This window comes from Oncorhynchus tshawytscha, linkage group LG19 (genome assembly GCF_018296145.1).
Source record: "Oncorhynchus tshawytscha isolate Ot180627B linkage group LG19, Otsh_v2.0, whole genome shotgun sequence".
NCBI classification, from domain to species: domain Eukaryota; kingdom Metazoa; phylum Chordata; class Actinopteri; order Salmoniformes; family Salmonidae; genus Oncorhynchus; species Oncorhynchus tshawytscha.
In genome coordinates, this window is record NC_056447.1 from 56349933 (window position 1) to 56369342 (window position 19410).

The window sequence follows — 19410 nt, forward strand, 5'->3', positions numbered from 1 at the left end:
TTCAAGAGGTTTGTGAAATCATTGATCATTCATTTCTGTAGCGCGACTGCTATTAACGCGGCCACTGTCGCAAACAAACCCGTGACCCGTCTCGCCCGTGACCCGAGACGGCCGTAACCCGTATCGCCCGTGACCCGTCTCACCTGTGAGGCTCCACAGAGGATCTTGACTTCTGCAGGGACACATGTCCATTGGCTGGCAGCTCCTCTCAATGCACTACTTGACTGCTGATCTGCACTCTGATTGGTCAGTTCTGTCCTCCCCAGCTGTCCATAATTGCCTCTGCCCCAAGTGAAGACACGGCCGCTCTCTGGAAGAGAGTTGCGGATCATTATAAAATGGTAGTAAGACACTAACAGGGTCATACTGTATATAGACACTAACAGGGTCATACTGTATACAGACACTAACAGGGTCATACTGTATACAGGCACTAACAGGGTCATACTGTATACAGACACTAACAGGGTCATACTGTATACAGACACTAACAGGGTCATACTGTATATAGACACTAACAGGGTCATACTGTATATAGACAGTAGACACTAACAGGGTCATACTGTATATAGACAGTAGACACTAACATGGTCATATTGTGTCTTACGATGCATTATAGCCCATTTATAATGCATCATACCTTCAGGCTTTAGGATCGTACCTCTTTCAACAGTATCATCCAGAGTTACCTCTTTCAACAGTATCATCCACAGCACCATTAATACTGATATTTAAACTCTCTAGTTAAGAGTCGATGCCCCCAAAAAATGGATTGATGTGTGTTCCATAAGGCACACCGATTTGAACAATTTTGCAACTGAAAACAATCACTTCTCATTAGACACGTTCAGGTAGTCCCTGCCCATTCCAAAACATTTTCTCCCTACTAAAAACAGGTCTTCGTGTCTCTCTCTCTCACCTGTTTGGGCCACCAGGTGTGTCCAGCCACTGTGAACGTGGGTAACCTTCTCTCCACCCAGTGGTGAGCGGTCTAGGAGGACAGGTCTGGGTAGGAAGGAGTCTGTACTGCTACTGGTCAGCTGGCCGTGCTTATTACTGCCCCACAGGAACACATCTCCCTCAGCTAGAACAGAATACAGATAGACTGCTGTTACTCACTATTCTAGACACGACCCCCTGTTATAACACAATACACGACCCCCTGTTATAACACAATATAACATGACCCCTGTTATAACACAATACATGACCCCCTGTTATAACACAATACACGACCCCCCTGTTATAACACAACACATGACCCCTGTTATAACACAATACACGACCCCCCCTGTTATAACACAACACATGACCCCGTTAAAACACAACACATGACCCCCTGTTATAACACAATACACGACCCCCTGTTATAACACAATTACATGACCCCCTGTTATAACACATGACCCCCCCCTGTTATAACACAATACACGACCCCCTGTTATAACACATGACCCCCTGTTATAACACAATACACGACCCCTGTTATAACACAATACACGACCCCCACATGTTTATAACACAATACACGACCCCTGCTATAACACAATACACGACCCCCTGTTATAACACAATACACGACCCCCTGCTATAACACAATTTACATGACCCCCTGTTATAACACATGACCCCTGTTATAACACAATACACATGACCCCTGTTATAACACATGACCCCCCTGTTATAACACAATACACATGACCCCTGTTATAACACAATACACGACCCCCTGCTATAACACAATTACATGACCCCTGTTATAACACATGACCCCCTGTTATAACACAATACACGACCCCCTGTTATAACACAATACACAACCCCCTGTTATAACACATGACCCCTACTATAACACAATACACGACCCCTGTTATAACACAACACATGACCCCTGTTATAACACAATACACGACCCCCTGTTATAACACAACACATGACCCCCCTGTTATAACACAATACAATACACAACACATGACCCCCTGTTATAACACAACACATGACCCCTGTTAAAACACAACACATGACCCCCTGTTAAAACACAACACATGACCCCCTGCTATAACACAACACATGACCCCTGTTATAATACAACACATGACCCCCTGTTATAACACAACACACGACCCCCTGTTATAATACAACACATGACCCCCTGTTATAACACAACACACGACCCCTTGTTATAATACAACACATGACCCTTCACCAGTTACGGTGCTTCTGTTAGCTTGTGTTTGCGCGCGTCATCACGTCATTTCCGGTCACAACTTGCAGACTTGTTTTCGAGTTGCTGTGCGTTTTGTTGCCAACCTATTTTGCTACCTGACAACTTTACGGTTTTTACTTTTTAATTACCGTTTATATATTTATATATATTTTTTTCCTCAACTTTTTCACTCCGGACGCTTTATCTGGACACGATTCGTCAGGACCTCCAACAGCCGAAGCTAAGTAGTAACATTAACATGATGCCTTCTAATTGCAGACGCTGTACGCGCCTTACGGCGAGGATAGCTGTGCTACAAGCCCAGCTTCAGACGCAATCGTTAGGCAAGGGTAATTTCAGTGTAGGAAAGGATGAAACAGCGTCTGTGCCACCAGTAAGTACAGATAGTAGTATAAATCCCCTGGCACAGTCCCCGCAGCCGGACAACTTTCTCACGGTTTCTGGAAGGAAATGCTGTAGGAACGCTCAACCGGTGTCGCTTATTCAGCTGACAGAAACTTTCAACTGGTTTTCCCCATTAAGCAGCGAGTCGGAGTCAGAGGCCGAGTCTTCTCTGGTCTCTACTCCTCTCGTTACGGGGGCTGAGACGCCGAAGCTTCCTGTCACGCCCTGGTCAAAGTATTTTGTGTTTATCTTTATGTATTTGGTCAGGCCAGGGTGTGGCATGGGGTTTTTGTAATTGTGGTGTGTTTGTCTTGGGGTTTTGGTGGTGGTATTGGGATTGTAGCTTAGTGGGTTGTCTAGCAAAGTCTATGGCTGTCTGGAGTGGTTCTCAATCAGAGGCAGGTGCTTATCGTTGTCTCTGATTGGGAACCATATTTAGGCAGCCATATTCTTTGAGTTTGTCGTGGGTGATTGTCCTTAGTGTCTTACTTGTACTCTCTGTTAGTTTGCACTAGATAGGCTGTTTTCGGTTTTCATTACGTTTATTGTTTTGTAGTGTTTAGTGTTTAGTCGTGTTTACGTTTTGTTTAATAAATATGGATCGCAATCGACACGCTGCAGTTTGGTCCGACTCTCCTTCATCACCACTAGAAAACCGTTACAGAATCACCCACCACCAACGGACCAAGCGGCGTGTCAACAGGCAGGAGAAGCCGAAAAAGGAGATGCTAAATAAGGATTTCTGGACATGGGAGGAAATCCTCGACGGGAGAGGACCCTGGGCTAAACCAGGGAGTGTAGCCGCCCAAAGGTGCAACAGGAGAAGAGGCAACAGAGGCAGCAGCAGCAGGAGCAGCAGCAGCTACAGTGGGAGAGGTTGCACCACCTGGAGATATGGACATGGGAGGAGGAATTGGACGGTAAAGGACCCTGGAATGAGCCTGGAGATTATTGTCGCCCCAAAGCCGAGCTGGAGGCAGCAAAAGCAGAGAGGCGGCATTATGAGGAGCTAGCACGGCAGAGCGGATGGAAGCCCGAGAGTCAGCCCCAAAAATTTCTTGGGGGGCTCACAGGGAGTATGGCTATGCCAGGTAGGAGACCTGCGCAAACTCCCTGTGCTTACCGGGGGCTGGAGAGACCGGGCAGGCACCGTGTTATGCTGTGGAGCGCATGGTGTCTCCAGTGCGGGTGCACAGTCCGGTTCGGTATATTCCAGCTCCTCGTATCGGCCGGGCTAGAGTGGGCATCGAGCCAGGTAAGGTTGGGCAGGCTCGGTGCTCAAGAGCTCCAGTGCGCCTGCACGGTCCGGTCTATCCAGTACCACCTCCACACCCCAGCCCTCCGGTAGCAGCTCCCCGCACCAGGCTTCCTGTGCGTGTCCTCGGTCCAGTACCACCAGTACCAGCACCACGCATCAGGCCTACAGTGCGCCTCGCCTCTCTAGCGCTGTTAGAGCTTTCCTCATCTCCAGCGCTGCCGGAGTCTCCCGCCTGTTCAGCGCAGCCAGAGCCTTCCTCCGACACAGCGCTGCAGGAGTCTCCCGCCTGTTCAGCGCAGCCAGAGCTGCCAGTCTGCATGAAGCAGCCGGAGCTGTCAGTCTGCATGAAGCAGCCAGTCTACATGAAGCAGCCCGAGCTGCCAGTCTGCATGAAGCAGCCAGTCTACATGGAGCAGCCAGAGCTGAGCTGTCAGTCTGCATGAAGCAGCCAGAGCTGTCAGTCTGCATAGAGCAGCCAGTCTGCATGGAGCTGCCAGTCTGCATGAAGCTGCCAGTCTGCAAGGAGCTGCCAGTCTGCAAGGAGCTGCCAGTCTGCAAGGAGCTGCCAGTCTGCAAGGAGCAGCCAGTCTGCAAGGAGCTGTCAGTCTGCACGGAGCTGTCAGTCTGTAAGGAGCTGCCAGTCTGCAAGGAGCTGCCAGTCTGCACTGGTCAGCACGCCGCCAGAGCGGTCAGTCTGTAAGAAGCCGCCAGAGCTGTCAGCCTATATGGAGCAGCTAGTGCCGCCAGTCTGCCCAGCACCGCCAGTGCCCCCAGTCTGCCCAGCGTCGCCAGTCTGCCCAGCGCCGTCAGTCTGCCCAGCATCGCCAGTCTGCCCAGCACCGCCAGTCGGCCCAGCACCGCCAGTCTGCCCAGCGTCGCCAGTCTGCCCAGCGTCGTCAGTCTGCCCAGCGTCGTCAGTCTGCCCAGCGTCGTCAGTCTGCCCAGCGTCGTCAGTCTGCCCAGCGCCGCCAGTCTGCCCAGCGCCGCCAGTCTGCCCAGCGCCGCCAGTCTGCCCAGCGCCGCCAGTCTGCCCAGCGTCGCCAGTCTGCCCAGCGTCGCCAGTCTGCCCAGCGTCGCCAGTCTGCCCAGCGCCACCAGTCTGCCCAGCGCCGCCAGTCTGCCCAGCGCCGCCAGTCAGCCAGACTCTTCCAGATCTGCCAGTCAGCCAGACTCTTCCAGATCTGCCAGTCAACCAGACTCTTCCAGATCTGCCAGTCAACCAGACTCTTCCAGATCTGCCAGTCAACCAGACTCTTCCAGATCTGCCAGTCAACCAGACTCTTCCAGATCTGCCAGTCAACCAGACTCTTCCAGATCTGCCAGTCAACCAGACTCTTCCAGATCTGCCAGTCAACCAGACTCTTCCAGATCTGCCAGTCAGCCAGGATCTGCCAGTCAGCCAGGATCTGCCAGTCAGCCAGGATCTGCTGAAACCACCAGCCAGCCAGGAGCTGGTAGATCTATTGACCTGCCTGAGCTTCCTCTCACTCCTGAGCTTCCTCTCACTCCTGAGCTTCCTCTCACTCCTGAGCTTCCTCTCACTCCCGAGCTTCCTCTTAGTCCCGAGCTGCCTCGGTCCCGAGCTGTCCTTCAGTCCCGATCTGCTCCTCAGTCCAGTGGGGTTCTGGGTGAGGACTACTAGGCCATGGTCGGCGGCGGTGGACTATCCAGGGACGAAGGGAGAGGGGACTAAGACATTAAAGGAGTGGGGTCCACGTCCCCGCGCTGGAGCCGCCACCATGGACAGACGCCCACCCGGACCCTCCCTATTGTTTTGAGGTGCGTTCGGGAGTCCGCACCTTAGGGGGGGGGTTCTGTCACGCCCTGGTCAAAGTATTTTGTGTTTATCTTTATGTATTTGGTCAGGCCAGGGTGTGGCATGGGGTTTTTGTAATTGTGGTGTGTTTGTCTTGGGGTTTTGGTGGTGGTATTGGGATTGTAGCTTAGTGGGTTGTCTAGCAAAGTCTATGGCTGTCTGGAGTGGTTCTCAATCAGAGGCAGGTGCTTATCGTTGTCTCTGATTGGGAACCATATTTAGGCAGCCATATTCTTTGAGTTTGTCGTGGGTGATTGTCCTTAGTGTCTTGTACTCTCTTGTACTCTCTGTTAGTTTGCACTAGATAGGCTGTTTTCGGTTTTCATTACGTTTATTGTTTTGTAGTGTTTAGTGTTTAGTCGTGTTTACGTTTTGTTTAATAAATATGGATCGCAATCGACACGCTGCAGTTTGGTCCGACTCTCCTTCATCACCACTAGAAAACCGTTACACTTCCCACCATTAGCTCTGACAAATTGAAAACTCTAGTCATTGGCGACTCCATTACCCGCAGTATTAGACTTAAAACGAATCATCCAGCGATCATATACTGTTTACCAGGGGGCAGGGCTACCGACGTTAAGGCTAATCTGAAGATGGTGCTGGCCAAAGCTAAAACTGGCAATTGTAGAGAGTATAGAGATATTGTTATCCACGTCGGCACCAACGATGTTAGGATGAAACAGTCAGAGATCACCAAGCGCAACATAGCTTCTGCGTGTAAATCAGCTAGAAAGATGTGTCGGCATCGAGTAATTGTCTCTGGCCCCCACCCAGTTAGGGGGAGTGATGCGCTCTACAGCAGAGTCTCACAACTCAATCGCTGGTTGAAAACTGTTTTCTGCCCCTCCCAAAAGATAGAATTTGTAGATAATTGGCCCTCTTTCTGGGACTCACCCACAAACAGGACCAAGCCTGACCTGCTGAGGAGTGACGGACTCCATCCTAGCTGGAGGGGTGCTCTCATCTTATCTACCAACATAGACAGGGCTCTAACTCTTCTAGCTCCACAATGAGATAGGGTGCAGGCCAGGCAGCAAGCTGTTATCCAGCCTGCCAGCTTAGTGGAGTCTGCCACCAGCACAGTCAGTGTAGTCAGCTCAGCTATCACCATTGAGACCATGTCTGTGCCTCAATCTAAGTTGGGCAAAACTAAACATGGCGGTGTTCGCCTTAGCAATCTCACTAGGATAAAGACCACCTCCATTCCTGTCATTATTGAAAGAGATCATGATACCTCACATCTCAAAATAGGGCTACTTAATGTTAGATCCCTTACTTCAAAGGCAATTATAGTCAATGAACTAATCACTGACCATAATCTTGATGTGATTGGCCTGACTGAAACATGGCTTAAGCCTGATGAATTTACTGTGTTAAATGAGGCCTCACCTCCTGGCTACACTAGTGAACATATCCCCCGTGCATCCCGCAAAGGCGGAGGTGTTGCTAACATTTACGATAGCAAATTTCAATTTACAAAAAAAATAAAAGACGTTTTCGTCTTTTGAGCTTCTAGTCATGAAATCTATGCAGCAACTCAATCACTCTGTATAGCTACTGTTTACAGGCCTCCTGGGCCATATACAGCGTTCCTCACTGAGTTAGGTTTTACTGCTCACCTACAAAGCATTACATGGGCTTGCTCCTACCTATCTCTCTGATTTGGTCCTGCCGTACATACCTACACGTACGCTACGGTCACAAGACGCAGGCCTCCTAATTGTCCCTAGAATTTCTAAGCAAACAGCTGGAGGCAGGGCTTTCTCCTATAGAGCTCCATTTTTATGGAACGGTCTGCCTACCCATGTCAGAGACGCAAACTCGGTCTCAACCTTTAAGTCCTTACTGAAGACTTATCTCTTCAGTGGGTCATATGATTGAGTGTAGTCTGGCCCAGGAGTGGGAAGGTGAACGGAAAGGCTCTGGAGCAACGAACCGCCCTTGCTGTCTCTGCCTGGCCGGTTCCCCTCTTCCCACTGGGATTCTCTGCCTCTAACCCTATTACAGGGGCTGAGTCACTGGCTTACTGGGGCTCTCTCTTGCCGTCCCTGGAAGGGGTGCGTCACCTGAGTGGGTTGATTCACTGATGTGGTCATCCTGTCTGGGATGGCGCCCCCCTTGGGTTGTGCCATGGCGGAGTTCTTTGTGGACTATACTCAGCCTTGTCTCAGGATGGTAAGTTGGTGGTTGAAGATATCCCTCTAGTGGTGTGGGGGCTGTGCTTTGGCAAAGTGGGTGGGGTTATATCCTTCCTGTTTGGCCCTGTCTGGGGTGTCCTCGGATGGGGCCACAGTGTCTCCTGACCCCTCCTGTCTCAGCCTCCAGTATTTATGCTGCAGTAGTTAATGTGTCGGGGGCTAGGGTCAGTTTGTTATATCTGGAGTACCTCTCCTGTCCTATTCGGTGTCCTGTGTGAATCTAAGTGTGCGTTCTCTAATTCTCTCTTTCTCTCTCTCTCGGAGGACCTGAGCCCTAGGACCATGCCCCAGGACTACCTGACATGATGACTCCTTGCTGTCCCCAGTCCACCTGGCCGTGCTGCTGCTCCAGTTTCAACTGTTCTGCCTTATTATTATTCGACCATGCTGGTCATTTATGAACATTTGAACATCTTGGCCATGTTCTGTTATAATCTCCACCCGGCACAGCCAGAAGAGGACTGGCAACCCCACATATGCTCTCTCTAATTCTCTCTTTCTTTCTCTCTCTCGGAGGACCTGAGCCCTAGGACCATGCCCCAGGACTAACTGACATGATGACTCCTTGCTGTCCCCAGTCCACCTGACCGTGCTGCTGCTCCAGTTTCAACTGTTCTGCCTTATTATTATTATTATACGACCATGCTGGTCATTTATGAACATTTGAACATCTTGGCCATGTTCTGTTATAATCTCCACCCGGCACAGACAGAAGAGGACTGGCCACCCCACATAGCCTGGTTCTTCTCTAGGTTTCTTCCTAGGTTTTGGCCTTTCCAGGGAGTTTTTCCTACTATAATATAACACACGACCCCCTGCTATAATATAACACACGACCCCCTGTTATAACACAACACATGACCCCCTGTTATAACACAACACATGACCCCCTGTTATAACACACGACCCCCTGCTATAATACACAACCCCCTGTTATAATACAACACATGACCCCCTGTTATAACACAACACCCCCTGACCCCATGACCCCCTGTTATAACACATGACCCCCTGTTATAATACAACACATGACCCCCTGCTATAACACATGACCCCCTTTTATAACACAACACATGACCCCTGTTATAATACAACACATGACCCCTGTTATAACACACCCCTGACCCCCCCCTGCTATAACACACGACCCCCTGTTATAACACAACACATGACCCCCTGCTATAATACAACACATGACCCCCTGCTATAATACAACACATGACCCCCTGTTATAACACAACACAACACATGACCCCCCTGCTATAATACAACACATGACCCCCTGCTATAACACATGACCCCCTGCTATAACACATGACCCCCTGTTATAATACAACACATGACCCCCCCCCTGTTATAACACAACACATGACCCCTGTTATAACACAACACATGACCCCCTGCTATAACACAGCACATGACCCCCTGTTATAACAACTGACCCCCTGCTATAATACAACACATGACCCCCTGTTATAACACAACACATGACCCCCTGCTATAACACAACCCCCCTGTTATGACACATGACCCCTGTTATAACACAACACATGACCCCCTGCTATAACACACGACCCCCTGTTATAATACACAACCCCTACTATAATATAATACATGACCCCCTGCTATAATACAACACATGACCCCCCCTGCTATAATACAACACATGACCCCCTGTTAAAACACAACACATGACCCCCTGTTATAACACAACACATGACCCCCTGCTATAACACACGACCCCCTGTTATAATACACACACCCCCTGCTATAATACAACACATGACCCCCTGCTATAACACAACACATGACCCCTGTTAAAACACATGACCCCCTGTTAAAACACAACACATGACCCCCTGTTAATACACATGACCCCCTGTTAAAACACAACACATGACCCCCTGTTAATACACATGACCCCCTGTTATAACACAACACATGACCCCCTGTTATAACACAACACATGACCCCCTGTTAAAACACAACACATGACCCCTGTTATAACACAACACATGACCCCTGTTATAACACAACACATGACCCCTGTTAAAACACATGACCCCTATTATAACACAACACATGACCCCCTGTTATAACACAACACATGATCCCCTGTTAAAACACAACACACGACCCCCTGTTAATACAACATGACCCCCTGTTATAACACAACACATGACCCCCTGTTATAACACAACACATGACCCCCTGCTAAAACACAACACATGACCCCTGTTATAACACAACACATGACCCCCTGTTATAACACAACACATGACCCCCTGCTATAACACAACACATGACCCCCCTGTTATAACACATGACCCCCTGTTATAACACATGACCCCCTGTTATAACACATGACCCCCTGTTATAACACATGACCCCCTGTTATAACACAACACATGACCCCCTGTTATAACACACCCCTGTTATAACACATGACCCCCTGTTATAACACATGACCCCTGTTATAACACAACACATGACCCCTGTTATAACACAACACATGACCCCTGTTATAACACAACACATGACCCCCCCCCCTGTTATAACACAACACATGACCCCCTGTTATAACACATGACCCCCTGTTATAACACATGACCCCTGTTATAACACATGACCCCCTGTTATAACACATGACCCCCTGTTATAACACATGACCCCCTGTTATAACACATGACCCCCTGTTATAACACATGACCCCCTGTTATAACACATGACCCCCTGCTATAATACAAGACATGACCCCTGCTATAATACAGCACATGACCCCTGTTATAACACAACACATGACCCCTGCTATAATACAACACATGACCCCTGCTATAATACAACACATGACCCCCTGCTATAATACAACACATGACCCCCTGCTATAACACATGACCCCCTGCTATAATACAACACATGACCCCCTGCTATAACACACGACCCCCTGTTATAATACACAACCCCTACTATAATATAATACATGACCCCCTGCTATAATACAACACATGACCCCCTGCTATAACACACGACCCCCTGTTATAATACACAACCCCCTGCTATAACACACAACCCCCTGCTATAACACAACACATGACCCCCTGTTAAAACACAACACACGACCCCCTGTTAAAACACATGACCCCCTGTTAAAATACAACACATGACCCCTGTTATAACACAACACATGACCCCTGTTATAACACAACACATGACCCCCTGTTATAACACAACACATGACCCCCCCCTGTTATAACACAACACATGACCCCCTGTTATAACACAACACATGACCCCCTGTTATAACACAACACATGACCCCCTGCTATAACACAACACATGACCCCCTGTTATAACACATGACCCCCCTGTTATAACACATGACCCCTGTTATAACACAACACATGACCCCCTGTTATAACACAACACATGACCCCCTGTTATAACAACTGACCCCCTGCTATAATACAACACATGACCCCTGCTATAATACAACACATGACCCCCTGTTATAACACAACACACGACCCCCTGTTATAACACAACACATGACCCCTGCTATAACACAACACATGACCCCACATGCTATAATACAACACATGACCCCCTGCTATAACACATGACCCCCTGCTATAATACAACACATGACCCCGTTATAACACATGACCCCCATGACCCCCTGACCCCTATAACACATGACCCCCTGCTATAATACAACACATGACCCCCTGTTATAACACATGACCCCCTGCTATAACACATGACCCCCTGCTATAATACAACACATGACCCCCTGCTATAATACAACACTGAGACACAGACAAACGTGCCAAGATGAATGCAAGCATAAAGATCATCACCAAGGAAGGCGTACATCAATGGAGAATGTATGTAAACCAGTGTTGTCGTGGTAGAAAGAGGTGGGTAAATGCTGAATCATTTTCACAGTGAGTAATATAACACACACAACCCCCCATGTCTATTTCTATAGGGACAAGCACTGTTCATGACACAAACTGTCAGGTTTAAAGTTTACAGTATTTCCTGCGATTTTACACATTTTGTCATGGGCTGTCGAGAACTTGTTGCAGTTTTAAAAAGATAATTTGCTTGCAATTCTACACATTTTTCCATGTCTAATGTGTATTCATGTGATATTTGAGTGACTCAAGAGTTACAACGAAATCTATTGGCTTAAAAAACGTTAGTTGACATGGGACTAGTTGATCTGGACATTTCTGACTAGTTATAAATATCTCTGTAAGGTCTGTAATGACTAACATGATGAGAGGAACTGATGACGCAATACCCAATTTAGATATCACACCTTGTGCTTTAGACTATTACAACTTTCAAGAGGAAGTTGAAGGTCGGACTGAGTTTTGAATAAAACAAAATAAGAAGTTTGGGACTCACTGCTCTACTACATAATAAAGAAAAATAAGCAAGCATCAAATGGTCTCTGTTGTTCTGAGGTAAAATGCTTTTCTGTGGGCGCAATTCACACTCTCTTAAATCATTCATTTGTGTACATAGGAAAATTCAAGTAAAGCACGTGGATCTCAAGTCAGAATAGACGACTGGAGACTAGTAGAATGGAGACTAGTAGAATAGCAGACTGGAGACTAGCAGACTAGAGACTAGCAGAATAGCAGACTAGCAGAATAGCAGACTGGAGACTAGCAGAGTAGCAGACTGGAGACTAGCAGAACAGCAGACTGGAGACTAGCAGAGTAGCAGACTGGAGACTAGCAGAGTAGCAGACTGGAGACTAGCAGAGTAGCAGACTGGAGACTAGCAGAATAGCAGACTGGAGACTAGCAGAATAGCAGACTGGAGACTAGCAGACTAGAGACTAGCAGAATAGCAGACTGAGACTAGCAGAACAGCAGACTGGAGACTAGCAGAACAGCAGACTGGAGACTAGCAGAACAGCAGACTGGAGACTAGCAGAACAGCAGAGTAGCAGACTAGAGACTAGCAGAATAGCAGACTGGAGACTAGCAGAGTAGCAGACTGGAGACTAGCAGAACAGCAGACTGGAGACTAGCAGAGTAGCAGACTGGAGACTAGCAGAACAGCAGACTGGAGACTAGCAGAATAGCAGACTGGAGACTAGCAGAATAGCAGACTGGAGACTAGCAGAACAGCAGACTGGAGACTAGCAGAACAGCAGACTGGAGACTAGCAGAACAGCAGACTGGAGACTAGCAGAACAGCAGACTGGAGACTAGCAGAACAGCAGACTGGAGACTAGCAGAAGAGCAGACTGGAGACTAGCAGAGTAGCAGACTGGAGACTAGCAGAACAGCAGACTGGAGACTAGCAGAGTAGCAGACTGGAGACTAGCAGACTAGAGACTAGCAGAATAGTAGACTGGAGAGTAGCAGAACAACAGACTGGAGACTAGCAGAACAGCAGACTGGAGACTAGCAGAACAGCAGACTGGAGACTAGCAGAACAGCAGACTGGAGACTAGCAGAGTAGCAGACTGGAGACTAGCAGAACAGCAGACTGGAGACTAGCAGAACAGCAGACTGGAGACTAGCAGAACAGCAGACTGGAGACTAGCAGAACAGCAGACTGGAGACTAGCAGAACAGCAGACTGGAGACTAGCAGAACAGCAGACTGGAGACTAGCAGAACAGCAGACTGGAGACTAGCAGAACAGCAGACTGGAGACTAGCAGAACAGCAGACTGGAGACTAGCAGAACAGCAGACTGGAGACTAGCAGAACAGCAGAACAGCAGATGGAGACTAGCAGAACAGCAGACTGGAGACTAGCAGAACAGCAGACTGGAGACTAGCAGAACAGCAGACTGGAGATTAGCAGAACAGCAGACTGGGGACAAGCAGAACAGCAGACTGGAGACTAGCAGAACAGCAGACTGGAGACTAGCAGAACAGCAGACTGGAGACTAGCAGAACAGCAGACTGGAGACTGGCAGAACAGCAGACTGGAGAGTAGCAGAACAGCAGACTGGAGACTAGCAGAACAGCAGACTGGAGAGTAGCAGAACAGCAGACTGGAGACTAGCAGAACAGCAGAACAGCAGACTGGAGACTAGCAGAACAGCAGACTGGAGACTAGCAGAACAGCAGACTGGAGACTAGCAGAACAGCAGAACAGCAGACTGGAGACTAGCAGAACAGCAGACTGGAGACTAGCAGAACAGCAGACTGGAGACTAGCAGAACAGCAGACTGGAGACTAGCAGAACAGCAGACTGGAGACTAGCAGAACAGCAGACTGGAGACTAGCAGAACAGCAGACTGGAGACTAGCAGAACAGCAGACTGGAGACTAGCAGAACAGCAGACTGGAGACTAGCAGAACAGCAGACTGGAGACTAGCAGAACAGCAGACTGGAGACTAGCAGAACAGCAGACTGGAGACTAGCAGAACAGCAGAACAGCAGACTGGAGAGTAGCAGAACAACAGACTGGAGACTAGCAGAACAGCAGACTGGAGACTAGCAGAACAGCAGACTGGAGACTAGCAGAACAGCAGACTGGAGACTAGCAGAACAGCAGACTGGAGACTAGCAGAACAGAGACTGGAGACTAGCAGAACAGCAGACTGGAGACTAGCAGAACAGCAGACTGGAGACTAGCAGAACAGCAGAACAGCAGACTGGAGACTAGCAGAACAGCAGACTGGAGTCTAGCAGAACAACAGACTGGAGACTAGCAGAACAACAGACTGGAGACTAGCAGAACAACAGACTGGAGACTAGCAGAACAACAGACTGGAGACTAGCAGAACAACAGACTGGAGACTAGCAGAACAACAGACTGGAGACTAGCAGAACAACAGACTGGAGACTAGCAGAACAACAGACTGGAGACTAGCAGAACAGCAGGCTGGAGACTAGCAGAACAACAGACTGGAGACTAGCAGAACAGCAGACTGGAGACTAGCAGAACAACAGACTGGAGACTAGCAGAACAACAGACTGGAGACTAGCAGAACAACAGACTGGAGACTAGCAGAACAACAGACTGGAGACTAGCAGAACAACAGACTGGAGACTAGCAGAACAGCAGGCTGGAGACTAGCAGAACAACAGACTGGAGACTAGCAGAACAACATACTGGAGACTAGCAGAACAGCAGACTGGAGACTAGCAGAACAGCAGGCTGGAGACTAGCAGAACAGCAGGCTGGAGACTAGCAGAACAGCAGACTGGAGACTAGCAGAACAGCAGACTGGAGACTAGCAGAACAGCAGACTGGAGACTAGCAGAACAGCAGACTGGGGACTAGCAGAACAGACTGGAGACTGGAGACTAGCAGAGCAGACAGACTGCAGACTGGAGACTAGCAGAACAGCAGACTGGGGACTATCAGAACAGCAGATTGGGGACTAGCAGAACAGACTGGAGACTAGCAGAACAGCAGAACAACTGACTGGAGACTAGCAGAACAGCAGACTGGAGACTAGCAGAACAGCAGAACAGCAGACTGCAGAACAGCAGAACAGACTGAGACTGGAGACTAGCAGAACAGCAGACTGCAGACTATCAGAACAGCAGACTGGAGACTAGCAGAACAGCAGAACAGCAGACTGGAGACTAGCAGAACAGCAAACTGGAGACTAGCAGAACAGCAGACTGGAGACTAGCAGAACAGCAGACTGGAGACTAGCAGAACAGCAGACTGGAGACTAGCAGAACAGCAGACTGGAGAGCAATAACAGTCACTCACCAGTAAGGCTCACAGAGTGGGCGGAGCCTGCAGCAACACTGTGTGAAATCACCTGTTCCAGACCTGGGACCAGACAAGGTACCTTGGAGGTGAAGTGTTTTGGGACAGGCTGTGGACTCAGAGCTCTCTTAGCCTGGCCAGAGAGACCCATACCCCACTGGTAAACACTACCTGTGGCTGGAGATAGAACAACACAAGGAGAAAGACATATTGGTTATTGTTGTGCCCCATTAGAAAGAAAGCATTGATGATAGTACATTCACATTTGAGTCATTTAGCAGACGCTCTTATTCAGAGCGACTTACAGGAGCAATTAGGGTTAAGTGCATTGCTCAAGACTGACAGATTTCTCACCTACTCGGCGATTCAAACCAGAGACCTTTCGGTTAGTGGCCCGACGTTCTTAACCACTATTAACCACCTGCTCTGTAGTGACTGAGAAGAAGACTGAACTATTTACATAGCACACACACTACACAGAACCACGTACAGCAATGAGGACACACTACACAGAACCACGTACAGCAATGAGGACACACTACACATAACCACGTACAGCAATGAGGACACACTACACAGAACCACGTACAGCAATGAGGACACACTACACATAACCACGTACAGCAATGAGGACACACTACACAGAACCACGTACAGCAATGAGGACACACTACACAGAACCACGTACAGCAATGAGGACACACTACACAGAACCACGTACAGCAATGAGGACACACACTACACATAACCACGTACAGCAATGAGGACACACTACACAGAACCACGTACAGCAATGAGGACACACTACACAGAACCACGTACAGCAATGAGGACACACACTACACAGAACCACGTAAAGCAATGACACACACTACACAGAACCACACACAGCAATGAAGACCAGAGTGAGTGTAAAAGTTAAATTCAGAGATTGGATCTGTAGTCAGAATTATAACATATTTATGAATGTCATTTGGAGTCTCCGTGGCTGTGAAGTCAGTGAACAGGTATGTCTTTATGTCTTACCAGTGACAGGTATGTCTTACCAGTGACAGGTATGTCTTACCAGTGACAGGTATGTCTTACCAGTGACCGGTATGTCTTACCAGTGACAGGTATGTCTTACCAGTGACAGGTATGTCTTATCAGTGACAGGTATGTCTTATCAGTGACAGGTATGTCTTATCAGTGACAGGTATGTCTTATCAGTGACAGGTATGTCTTACCAGTGACAGGTATGTCTTATCAGTGACAGGTATGTCTTACCAGTGACAGGTATGTCTTACCAGTGACAGGTATGTCTTACCAGTGACAGGTATGTCTTACCAGTGACAGGTATGTCTTACCAGTGACAGGTATGTCTTACCAGTGACAGGTATGTCTTACCAGTGACAGGTATGTCTTATCAGTGACAGGTATGTCTTACCAGTGACAGGTATGTCTTACCAGTGACAGGTATGTCTTACCAGTGACAGGTATGTCTTACCAGTGACAGGTATGTCTTACCAGTGACAGGTATGTCTTATCAGTGACAGGTATGTCTTACCAGTGACAGGTATGTCTTACCAGTGACAGGTATGTCTTACCAGTGACAGGTATGTCTTACCAGTGACAGGTATGTCTTACCAGTGACAGGTATGTCTTACCAGTGACAGGTATGTCTTACCAGTGACAGGTATGTCTTACCAGTGACAGGTATGTCTTACCAGTGACAGGTATGTCTTACCAGTGACAGGTATGTCTTATCAGTGACAGGTATGTCTTACCAGTGACAGGTATGTCTTATCAGTGACAGGTATGTCTTACCAGTGACAGGTATGTCTTACCAGTGACAGTTAGTGAATGTCTGAGTCCTGCTGCCACTCTGATCACTGGCTCCCTTACAGACTGAATGGGCAGCAGCACCACAGAATGAGGGATTGGCTCGGAGACACCTAACTGGCCGTATGCATTAGATCCACACGTCAGTACCTGGCCATGATCTGAGAGAGGAGAAACAAAACATGTTGATATAAAATGACAAGCATGAACACCTAGATATACGTCAAGACATTCAGGTCTCTGGTTTTGACAACTAAGGTGTTGTGATGACTGTCACAGAGACCTGACCCAGGTCAGAGCTGCTGCTCCAGTACATTCTCTGCCTCTCTCCCCAGAGAGAATGAGCAGTACATTCTCTTCCACTCACCAGTGAGGACGAGTGTGAAATCCCAACCACAGGACACGTGTGCAACCCTCTGACCAATGAGAGGACAGAGTTGAAAGGTGGTGACCTCTAAACAGTGACCCAGTCCCAGCTGACCTCTGTGGTTCTGGCCACACACCAGCAGCTCTCCTTTCTCTGGAGGGAGGAGGAAGAGGCGGTGGGGGAAGAGGTGGAAGAAGAGGAGGTGGAGGAAGGGGACGTGGAGGAGGAAGAGAATGAGGGAGGTAGAAGAAGAGAAAGATAACTTATTAGTTGTATATACTGTGTAATGCATACGCAGAAAAATGTTATTCACATAGCTTTATTGACACACCAAAAGCAGAAACCATATGTCCAGCAGAGGGAGACAAAGTCAACCCTTTGCAGATATTAGATAAATTTCTTCATGACAACAAAAATGCCATCATGAGCCACACGCACCAGAGACCACAGCCGAATGCCCACCACCTCCACTGAGTTGGCGCACCGTCCCCATCTGTAGGGCTCCATCAGCGAGCCTGGGCACTGACAGGTCTTCAACATGGCCCTGTCCTAACTGCCAATAGCTGTTGGTTCCCTGCAATGTTTCAGGAGGTATTGACAGTGCGAATTGAGATGCAGTTCCTACTGTGTTCATATTTAACATATGACATTGCTTCAGTAAATCACCGGTACACAACTGCCAGAGACGGAGAGATTTTACTACTCTAGTTCACTTTCACTAGTTAGATAATTCTAGTTAGTTAACGTTAGCTAACTGGCGCTAACATGAGTTTTGGTAGCTAGCATTCTTGAAACTAGTGTGCTTGACAAAACGTAGCTAGCTAACGTTAGTATCACAAACAAACTGGATCTTATTAGCTAAATACGAGTGTCAATACATACAAAAAAAAATCATTGGTTGATAAGGGAAACTTACCCACGTGTAGACACATATTTCTGTCAGCAAGCTTGTATCCATAGCATGGGGATGCCAAATGCAATTTACGACAGTAGATCGTAGTTGCTGTAAAGTAGTAAAGTAGTTTGTTTACATACGTCAGTGGTTTTCCACCATGTTGAGTGTGGCTAAAGAGGGTGGTCACTAGTTACCACAGCGACAAAGTCAAAATGGCTATCCTAAAAATTCATGAAAACAAACATTAGTTTTTTGCTCTTCATTCGGGTTAGACATACGGTTAGGATTAGGTTTAAAATCAGATTTTAAGAAGATAAATGGTGGAAATAAGCGGGGTTCAGACGTAATTATGACTTTGTGGCTGTGGTAACTAGTTACGACCCAAAAAGAGGTGTGGCGTAGATCTACAACTTTCTATTATATTCTATCCTATTCTATCAGGAAGAATATGCCATGTTTAGCAAATGTACAATTTAATTCTCCATGAATGTTAAACGTTCTGTTATTCCTCCAGTGAAAATCTCTGTTGATAGGACGACAACTCTAGAGAAGTTGCTATAAAAATGCATAGTCACAGTATGCTCTTCATAAAAAGTCTCTGGTATATAATTTTAAAACTAAAATCGGATTTATTCATTCGTAAGACACACACGAACATTTAGACTTATACATAACCAGTTTACCTTTCTTTACAGTAGAAACATCGTTGAATAGATTATCACGTTTGAATAATACTAT

General features: G+C 47.8%; 1 protein-coding gene across 3 annotated transcripts in view; it reads right to left on the reverse strand.

The window, feature by feature from the left end:
- sergef (secretion regulating guanine nucleotide exchange factor) overlaps nucleotides 1-18801 on the reverse strand; it is a 51294-nt gene extending 32493 nt beyond the window's left edge. For all 3 annotated transcript variants that reach the window (XM_024416818.2, XM_024416817.2, XM_024416819.2), the window contains exons 1-7: nucleotides 18694-18801; nucleotides 18216-18351; nucleotides 17778-17930; nucleotides 17416-17571; nucleotides 15590-15766; nucleotides 920-1084; nucleotides 144-310 (exon numbers count right to left, since the gene is read on the reverse strand). In XM_024416818.2, coding sequence (XP_024272586.1) covers nucleotides 144-310; nucleotides 920-1084; nucleotides 15590-15766; nucleotides 17416-17571; nucleotides 17778-17930; nucleotides 18216-18351; nucleotides 18694-18735 — 996 coding nt within the window. In that variant the 5' untranslated portion in view covers nucleotides 18736-18801. The remainder of the gene's footprint in view (nucleotides 1-143; nucleotides 311-919; nucleotides 1085-15589; nucleotides 15767-17415; nucleotides 17572-17777; nucleotides 17931-18215; nucleotides 18352-18693) is intronic.
- Between the last annotated feature and the right edge of the window lie 609 nt (nucleotides 18802-19410).